This window comes from Haliotis rubra, unplaced genomic scaffold (genome assembly GCF_003918875.1).
Source record: "Haliotis rubra isolate DU_JTF1 unplaced genomic scaffold, ASM391887v1 Scf27, whole genome shotgun sequence".
In the NCBI taxonomy this organism is placed as follows: Eukaryota; Metazoa; Mollusca; class Gastropoda; order Lepetellida; family Haliotidae; genus Haliotis; species Haliotis rubra.
This window is the reverse complement of record NW_025766780.1, coordinates 2,882,743-2,893,476: the sequence shown is the minus strand read 5'-3', so window position 1 is coordinate 2,893,476 and position 10,734 is coordinate 2,882,743. Positions and strand designations below refer to the sequence as shown.

The following is a 10,734-nucleotide window of genomic DNA, read 5'->3' as shown; positions in this document are numbered from 1 at the left end:
AATCCCCACATGGGTACAATGTGTGAAGCCCACTTCTTGTGTCCCCCGCCGTGATGTTGCTTACTTACTCACTCTTTCATAATATACTGGACAAAAGAAGTTAGGGATATTGGTATTGTTATGATTATATTTTATCTGTGAGTCAATGAATAAATAGATCATTATTCATAATTTCAAAATTTACATATATCCCTAACTATTTTTGTCCAGTATATAAACCTGGAAAAATGTTAAGCACCAGTAAATATATTGACAGCCAACAGAACTGTGTTCAAGTTCAGCTTGTGTATGATAAAAATATTCATTTAAGAAAGTATAATATATTGCAAGTGTGTTGGTGGAAACACACCCTGAGGAGTGTGTCCAGAAGCAAACCCACAAATTTTCACATGTGCAGTTTGTGCACGTGTCAATATGTCAGTATTTCATCTGCATGGGTAACAATGTTCAATCATTTTTCTCCCACTATGTCACGAAGCTGATCATCAGATCGCCAGAGACGGCAAATTATCGGTATGCTTAACTCGGGAATGTCCTTTAAAGCAACTGGTGGGGAAATGACTGTCCACTAACCAAAAGTCGGCCGTTTGGTCATGCAATACAGGGAAACAAATCAGTTGAATGATCTCCCACGTTCTGGAGGACCTTGGATGATGTCAAATCGTGAAGACACCACACCAATGAGGCTCACTCCACGAGAACCACTTGCCACAAAAACTATTCTGAAGCACCACTGGTTACTCTCCACGAGAACAGTCAAGAATTGCCTAAGGAGTGTGGAACAACTCTAGAAGGGTCATCAACCGTCCACCACCGGCGATCATTACCAACAAGCATGTTAGGGTTGGTGTTTATCATGACAACGCTGGAATCTGAGGGCACATTGGTCAGATGAAAGTAACTGATGGATGCTTGTGAGTTTGGAGGCAGGGGAAACATTCAACCAATTGTTGTCTTTGGTGGAGATTCCATCTTGGTATGGGGGTGCATCTCACGAATGTACATGACTTGGTAACAATCCGAGGGCATATGACATGTGATCAGTATAGCCAGGAAGTGCTGGATCCAGTTGTACTTTGATAGTCATCCTCTTGCTATTTGACCTGTGTCTTATGGTTGACAACGCTGGGCCACACTCTTCTTGTGCAGTGACAGCTTTCATAGCTTTCATTTCTTGGCCCATCAGAGTCCAGACCTGAACCCCGTTTATCAGGCAACTGATACAAGCATGTGCACACCTTCAAAATCGGCCTGAGTAGAAGCAGATTTGAACCAAGGATGGCGACAATTTCTTCTGCATGACAGGGGTATGAGACGTAGAGTACAGGCAGTTACCAGGTTACAAATACAGGGTTCACTAGATATTGATTGTACAACGTTACCAGGTTACAAATACACGTGCCATACATGCCATATTGCCCGATCTCTGGTTCCATACTTGTAACAGGTATCATTTTATAGGTCTGTCCTTTTCGTGTTTTCTTGTACTCAAGACATGATCTAACAGAACAAAATGTAGCCTAACCAAAGTACTGTGCGTTAACACAATTGATATTAGCTGAAACTTGTAACTTTGCAAAAATTAGTGTTTGCTTAATTGTTTTCCTGGTGCATATATAATGAGGTGGAAGTCTGAAACCTCTACTTAATAATAACAGGATAACACTTTCAGTCAGTACTTTCTTGACAAGCCAATTGATGAAACCGAAAATTCACATTGTATTTGTCAAGACAACATTTATTTGCTGGGAACCCTCAAAACAAGTTTGTTTTCTCATCCCAAGTACTATATTCTTGTCAACACAGCCATAAAAATGCATAAAGACAGTTACAACTGGATGATAATTTACACTATTAAGGGTTTAGATTGCTGATTCATTTTTGAAGAGCTTGAAACACCAAAGTTCCTTTCATAAAGAATCAAATTAAAGAAATTAAATTAAATGTCAAGATGTTACAAATCAGGGAATAAACAACAGAAGAGCAACTGCACACAATATAATTTAATGAAATGATTACAAGCCCTGTACATTTGTATCCAATGTAATCTGTGTTTTAACCCATTATTCAGCATCGCTCTATGCAGCTGTAATGTCCTGACAATTGTGAATAATGAGTTAAGGCAAAACATAAGCCAACAAACAATGAAACCAGTTCCAAGTTTTAGTGTGTAAAAGCATAGGTTTCACATCACAAATTGTTAATAATACACCATCTTGCTGTACCCTAAACAAGGAACAAAATGCACTTTCTTAAAAATAAATACAAAATGGTTAGGTGTATAATTTAAAGGTCATAGACAAATTTAAATGATACAAAGACACATACTTTTTTGACAATATCCTTAATCACAATCAAGTTCGCAGAAACTGTGTTCATCGATGTTTGACAGACGCCTGGGCATAACCAATGTCGCCCCACAGAAAACGCCATCATTTGAGCATCAAAGCAAATCTATTGAACTAATTTGTTCATTTCGTATGTACACTATAAATGTACAAAATAAATGTGGAATTGAAGGTTTCTTTTCGAAAATGTATGATTGAATTGCTGGTTAAGTGTTTAAGAAATCATATTACAATAGTTTTCAATGTCACATTTACAATGGTTTAAGTTTCAATGGAGTACATTCAGGACCAGTTGACATCTGAATATACTGACATCACAGTATTTCATTTCACAGGTGAAATCTTGAATAGATGTGTGCACGTCACACAAGTAAGGTCTCTATGAGAGACCTTCAAAATACTAGCAACATTTTTCAGAACACTTTTTTTTTTATTTCTAACATAATTTTTAAGGCATTTAAATGCTCACAAATGAAAAACTAGAGTGTGCAAATAAAGTTAAATAACAGAAACGGTGGTAAATTGTCTCATATAGGAACACATAACACGGTTGTACAAAGTCAATAATTACTAATGTATGACAAAAAAGATTTGTCCTCTATCAACTTATCAAAGACTCATTTTAAGAGTTCAAAGATTTAAATATTTGAGTCTGATACATGTGAGCTGGTAAACAGAATATGAACCTTATCAAATTCTTAAGAGGCATTTAGAAGTTGGTGAATATATAAGACGAGTATATGGATAGCAACAATAGAGAAGTTGCCATCCATATACTTGTCTTTTATTATAACCTCATCAAACTTAAATATTCAATCGTTTAACACTTACAATGAGCCTTGGATGATTTAAATTGTAAAACTGACAATTTCGGTGATAGCTTTCAAGGCCTTAATCACTCAACAGTAGTTGTTCAAAAGAGTACTGATGACAAAGCTAAAAGTTCTGGTTCAAAGGGAGTACATCCAATAAGATGTTGCAGTATATTTGCAAGAAAAATAAGCACTGTGATTGATTCATTGTTCTGTTCATGACACTACCTCTGCTCTAAGAGTACATACATAACACTACATCAGCATACAAGGGAAACAAGGTGGGAACAATACTACTCGCTTTCGCATCAATATTGTAATTGCAACTGTAATACATATCCTGATTAAGTAGTGTCAGTCATGCTCTATCACAGAGAAGCATAGAATCATACACTGAATATTCAGATACATACAAGAGCAAAGACAGCACTTGTGGTAAAAGTGTCACTTTCAACCATTTTTCAAGTCGAGTTTCAATTAAATGTGACAGTGCTGAATCAAAACAGAATTGGGTGCTGGTATTAAAATACTGTCAAAACATATGAAGACAGTAAACAACTAAGGAAATGCCTTTCCTCTAACTGTACAAACCTAACAAGGTCTAGTATATGCACAAATACAAACCAGGTTTTATGTCAATTTCAAATATATTTCCATGTAAGAACACATTAATTTGTCAGAAAGCAAAAGCATTGTTTTGAGAAAGAATGAACATCAAATAGTATTGGAACCTTACCAAAACAACACTGGATGTGAACAAACCCAACTGAATGTCACAGCTGTAGATGAAGTTACTGATTAGGATAAGATAACATATCAACCACAATATTCCCCTTACTTTAGCACTAAATGTGGTTCATGTGAGAACCAAGGGTCAGTGAGACTTCAATATATTTCAGTGATTCTTAATGCTTCATACACAACACTGATGTTATGTTAGACAACAAAAAGTGGCAATCTGCTCAATGTTAGTTACCAACTGGTTACTTTAACACTTCCAAGACAGATGGTTTTACACCCAGCAAACAGACTGGAAAGTCTGGGCCCCAAAACAGTTCACTTGTGACAAAAAGAAGCCTTGATCTTGGTAACAGCAAATACACATCCCAATTGACTATCACATTCCCAATATTGACATGAAGCAAACCAATATAACATTTGTTTTTCTAACAAAATTACATACAAATAGAAATTCTAACCCAAACTTAACAAACCAGTTTCAGTAGGAAGGAGCACTTTACGCTTAAACAGTCTTAACAAATATATTTTCTTTGATGTTCATTCTGTGAATATTGTCAGTGTAAAATGCATAATTTCATTCCATTTCTAACAGTACAGATCATGAATAAAGATGCCAAGTTGAACCACCAGATCAATGTCATCTTTCACAATCCAAAAGCCAAGTGGATACAATAACATTTGACACAAGCATTATACATGTACCCATCTGTGCAACAGTAAAAGGAGATTCAAATATACCCAAATGATCTAGTTTCGTGATTCAAGAAGGTTGTTACATAAAATGCATATTTACTCCATGGCTGAATGTTCAACTGGGTCAATGAATTACTAGTCCAATACTGGATGTGCCCACAACATTCTCTTCAATCCAATGATGTCGACCAAGTCATTACGATACGCTAATGCATTTATCCATCAAAGTCTTTGTCTGTGTGAATTGAGATGACACTTGAGTGACTGGCAAGGCCTGCCACGAGTTGAGACTCAGGTCAGGATTGGGACTTGGTGCCAAGTATCACAAGAAGTTTGTCCTCCACACTGGCCACTAGCTTCTTGTTGAGGAGTCTCTCCAGGTGCTCCACCAGCTTTTCACTCGGGTTCAAGGGTGCAACGATGCTCTCATCAGAGACTTCAGACAAACACTCAACTAACAGTTCCACAAAATGACACCTGTAGACAACAAGATAACTCATGGGAGAAAAGACACAGGTATTACGAGATAAGGTTATTTCAGTGTTCATGAAATGCGGAGTGTTTATGTCAAAGCAGAATGGTCAGTCTATGCTAATCAACATCTAGGATGTTTGTGACAGTTTTTTTCTTCTTTTCAAAAAGTAAGCAATCAGTAAAAGAAATGGACATCACTTTTGACAAGTCCTTACAAAGATGTGGCAAAATGCCAAAGGAACCACAGGAATGGACTCAGGGTTTTGTGTAAATTTACTGAAATGCAAGCCATGGAGATTTTTCAAATCCTATATTTTGATTATTAGGAAGCTACTTCAAACTGACTTGTACTAAAACCTATTCATGTTGGCCACAATGGAATTTTCAAATTCTTTATTTTCAATGTCTGAAAGCTACTTCAAAATTTTTTTAAAGGTGATAAACTTTAGACTCCATTGATGGAATCCACCATGAAAATCGGTCATTTGGTTTCAGAGAGAATGCCCACATTATTAATTACTCAATGGCTATATAAAATGCCAGACAAGCACCCATGTCAAGACCCCAGGTGGAATTGGTTAGTGCAGGTTTAAATGCTTTGGGTAATCAGACAGAATGCAACGGTTGATCAGACTCAGAGACTGAGTTAAATGTATGTATTCCGAACAAGGACATATGTGGCTCATGACATCAATCCCTGGTTTGGCAGGCCCAGAAACAACTGTTAACAGGCCACTATGTGGTGTTGTCATCAAAAGACACAAGTTGAAGACAGAATTATCACCATGTTAACAATAGTCAATCTTCATGCATAGGTGCAGTGATCAGAAAACTGACAACTGGAACGACAGTCTCAAATAAAACCATTTTAAACTGAGCCAATTCATTCTAATTAGTAAGCAGAACAAGTGATTTCTTTCAAAACTGTACATGCATACCGGGTGATAACTTCATAACTTACCAGTTTGTTTGCAGCTGATTATCAATATCAACAGGAGAGGTATTCTTGTAAATATCTTCCATTCTGGCCAGCATTGCACACAGTATGGTTGAGCCAAACTGAAACATGAAGGACTCCTTTTGTTACAAATGTACATCTCTATGAACTGAGGTTTACATGCCACATTTGGGAGATGATATTCCAGCAATATCACAGCCGGGACACCACAAATGGGCTTCACACATTGTACCCATGTGAGAAATCAAACCTGGTTCTTCAGCATGACCAGTGAATGCTTTAACCACTAGGCTACCCCAGTGATGCCAAAACATTTTAGACAATGTGAACTGTTAGAAAAGAATCTTTGCATTCCCACTGCAGTTCTTTCACAATGGCAATAAAGTCAATGACAAAGTCATTTGCTGAAAAAGCAATTTTCCATGACTAAAACTCATATTACCTGACCTTGACAATCCTGCTCACTTATTCAGAAGCCCCACAACATCTCAGTACACGTATGAGCAAAAGCAAGAGATACTAACTTTAAATACACCTGCAATGTACATATACAGGGAGGTAACTCCAGCAATTATCTAAACACACAAAACTGGGATGCATTCTTATAAAGATTGTGCCAGATATGCAATGTAAAATGCACAAAAACAAAACAACTGGGGATAAAGGTATTTCTTTCTGTCAGTTTGGAATTAGATACTATCCAGCAAAAGCATTTGGTCATGAACAGTTACCTCTGTTCTTAACTCTATTAACCTCCACACAGAAGCTGACACTGGCTCATTGACACATTGTCTGGATACCTCATTTATGTCATGTTAATTCTTTAATAAAAATATGTTTGTTTAAACATTACCTGCCTGTAAGTCATGTGCATATATCTGACATTTCAATTTATTGAATTAAGGGTGGCCAACTTTTGCATTTTCTTTTCATATATTTCATCACTTATGTAGGACTGGATTTGTTTGGGTATTTTCTGTGATAGGACATTTGAAGTATATTCATGTACGCTTCCACATGGTAAAGAATAATGTAGTTTTGATGTACTGATTATAATACACACTGGACTGTTAACAAAATATTGTTGAAGTCAGCTGATGGTGATCTAAACAAATTGCATCTGGTCTGCTCGCTTAATTCCTAATTTTATTTGAATAGAGGTGCATGTACAAGAAAAAGAGAAAAGAGCATGTTCACATTGTGAATTAACCTATGAACACAAGTAGCAAGAACCAGTGATACCACAAAGATGTTTTTCACCACAACCCTCTGATGAATTCTCTGTGAGACAGACCTTGTTTTGCAACATGGCTGTTATTGCCTTTCCCTGGCTCTGCATCTGCCGGATCTGTTCTCCCACTGTTGCCAGCATTTCAAATGAACTCTTGTTCAGAGCTTGATGCACAGAATCTGTTAGCATTGACTGGCCCTGAAAAAAATTCACCAATATTGATTATTCCAGTTTGTTCCCAACAAGTAAGCCAGGCAGGTTACCCACAAATGTTTTCCCGAATTAAAAGCTACAATTTCTCAATTTACCTACATGCTAGGGTAGATACCCATTATGATTTTTCTCACTCCTACTTAACTCTACAGAAAGATACATAGCTTCTATGATAACTGCCCATAAATAAACAGCCTTGGCAAGGCACACCAGTCACAATCAGCCAGGGCGCATACTTCAACTACCACATCCACATCAGCAAGTTCTTACATTAGTAAGGGTTACTGGGGACATAATCAGGCAAGAATTACTTATGTACTATCATCACTTATTTATATCTATAGAAAACATTCCACAACAAACAATAGCGGAATGTGTACAAACTTCCATTGTTTCTAACAATGATGACCTAGGTATCAGCATATTCTCCTACACTTGACTAGACTGACAAGTAGTTTATCATAATTACTTGACCATATAGAAACAATACTACACAACCACAATGGAGAACACATGAGAGTTTGGTTTGGTTACATCTCAGATGTACTGCACATGATCTTGTACATGTACATGTGATGAAACCCAGCAACACAATATATGGTGCTGACAGGCTACGACCCAGATTTAAGTGTAAATCCGGAATTGGAAAACTGGTCCTGGCATGATAAAGTGATGCCACTCTGCAGGCCACCTGACTCATGGTGACCTCTGCAGGAATTAGAACAACTAGCTGCTTACCTCTTCTGCTTGATCTTTCCTCATGAGTTGTGTGAGGTTACACAGCATCAAGGAGACGATAATACACTGCTGAGCCTGGAACACAGTGAGACAGAAGCAGTAGCTTTAGAGAGAGAACTGTCATCAAGGAAGCAACAAAAAAGGTCACGTCATCTTCCATCTTTTGTTTCGAATGTAAATATTTTTACCCACTGCTTCTGAATAAATTCGATAAATAATGCCTGTTATGTTGAATGACTCCAAATAAATACTTACAGGATCCAGCAAAGGCAAGACTCGTGATAAGAGTTTTCTCCCCTTCCTAACTGACATGATTTGAATAAATGTTTCAATGTTGTCATCAGCTGAAAGGAAGGCAAACAACTGGTCCACTTTCTCCCTTCTTTCAAAGACCAGAGGCATCCTGAAACAAATAAGAAATGTTTTGAACTCATTGCAACAATTCAATTGCGACTTTGGTGGAAGCCACAAACATTGCTGAGTGAGCAAATTGGATGACAGAATTGTCATTCTCAGTGTCCAATATACCAGCTTTCCACAGAGATTCTGATGACATGCCAATATTAGTGAACAAAATGATCTTCTTGCTCTTCCAACTGTCAAAATGAACACAATAATCACATTGATATCAACTATACACAGAGGGGGTCAACACATATGTAAAACTGACTTTCCATTAATAAAGTAAAAGAAAGGTCTACAAGTAAACGTGTCATCACCCACAGTCCACTTCCCCACCACAACAGTCCTCTCCCCACCACACTAGCCTTGCCCGACCCCTCCTTCACATACCTGCTTTCTTCAGGAAGTGCCAGTAGCTTCTTCTCCAGGTCGTCAATATCAAGCAGAAGCAGAAATCCCTGAGTAAAGGAAATGAATATGCTATATTTCTAGATGACCACATGAATAAAGTTCATTCATTAGGAACTGAAAAACTCTAAATTTTACAAATTGTACCTATTTCTTGTAAAATGTATCTCAAGTGCTGAGCAATATCTATCACACTGATTACCTTCTCAATGTCCATGAGTAACTGGCGAACTCGTCGCAGCTCCTTGCTGACATTTTGAGGGTTGTCCTCCTTTGTCTGAGCTACATTCTTGGACAGATCGATGATTGTGCGAGGATTGTGAACACTGGCAGTTGTCAACCGACCTAATGAACCTTCAAACTGAGCTGGAAAACAAGAGCAAAAAAAAGAGTTACACAACCATGAGAAGCATATCAATAATTTAAAAGTAAGAGCAGATAATTCTACATTTACTTGCACATTTATTCTCATCTTTCTTACCTGGTGTGTAAGCCTTTGTTTCCACTTTCGCAAGGTTTGGTATGACAAGTTTTGGATCATCATCACTGAATTCCCCACTCTCTCGTAACTTCTGTCTCTCCTTAGCCTTCTTCTTCAGTGTATAATACTACACACAGAAATGAAATCAATGTCACAGTTCTTGCATATCTCTGTATTGTGCAGGCTTCTCAAGTCATCATGTGTATGTTCGGGGGCAATTACTCATCAGCTCTGATGATGTTTAATTCACCTATCAGCTTACATACCATGCACTTCGCCTTGAGGACAAAAGGGATCCAGCAAGTGGTATTCCGCAAGGTGAGTGAGTTTAGTTTTACGCCGCACTCAGCAAACTTTCAGCTAAATGGCGTCAGTCTGTAAGTAATCGAGCCTGGACCAGACAATCCAGGGATCAACAGCATGAGCATCAATCTATGCAACTGGAATACGATAACATGTGTCAACCAAGTCAGCAAGCCTGACCACCCGATCCAGTTAGTCGCCTGTTACGACAAGCATGGGTTACTGAAGACCAATTCTAACCCATATCTTCAGGGTTTAAACAAACTAAGAGCTGCAAGAACTATCTAACCAGTGGTATTATGCAAGGTGACAACTACCACAAATACCAAGCTATAAGTCCTCTGCAAAGTCACAGCTGCAAGAGTTATCTAGCCAATGGTAAACTGACATTGGTCAACCACCTGACTGGTGACAGCAGGTATTGGAATATTGACAATGGAATAAGATAAGCAAAGGAATATATTTTCAAATGGCAAGACAAGACAAAACTGTCCAAATATTCCCGTATCTGCCCTATGTCCCATTCCTGACTCCAATGTGCTTGACCTTACAGTGTAGTAGTAGTCGTCGAGGTAGGGGTTGTCCGTCTGCAGCTGCATCAGTTGTATTTTGATGATCCAGTCCTTCTCCTTCTGTGTCATCAACCCATCGTAGCTGTCCTCATCCATGTCGTGGTCCACCAAGTCATCCTCATGATGCTGCCTGTTGCGACTGTCGTTGAAGTACCGATGGGGATTGTTGTTGTTCTGGCCATGGGGGTGCCCCTGATTTTTGTGGTAACTACAAGTAAAGCAACATACACCATCGTTGAAGTAATAGTCGGTGCAGGCATTCAATGTTTCTCCAGATTGACACTGTCTGGTTTTGTCAAGAGTTGTAAAACCTAATAAAACTTATAAAATAACCACCCGTTTTCTGTCAATTACCAGCTG

General features: G+C 38.1%; 1 protein-coding gene across 1 annotated transcript in view; it reads right to left on the bottom strand.

Moving 5' to 3' along the window:
• Positions 1–1,988: 1,988 nt before the first annotated feature.
• The window catches only part of LOC124280583 (protein PAT1 homolog 1-like), a 38,950-nt gene continuing 30,204 nt past the window's right edge, over positions 1,989–10,734 (bottom strand). The window contains 9 exon segments of the mRNA XM_046716562.1: positions 1,989–5,071; positions 6,030–6,127; positions 7,321–7,455; positions 8,209–8,283; positions 8,464–8,611; positions 9,001–9,068; positions 9,221–9,384; positions 9,500–9,626; positions 10,354–10,582. Coding sequence (XP_046572518.1) covers positions 4,891–5,071; positions 6,030–6,127; positions 7,321–7,455; positions 8,209–8,283; positions 8,464–8,611; positions 9,001–9,068; positions 9,221–9,384; positions 9,500–9,626; positions 10,354–10,582 — 1,225 coding nt within the window. The 3' untranslated portion in view covers positions 1,989–4,890.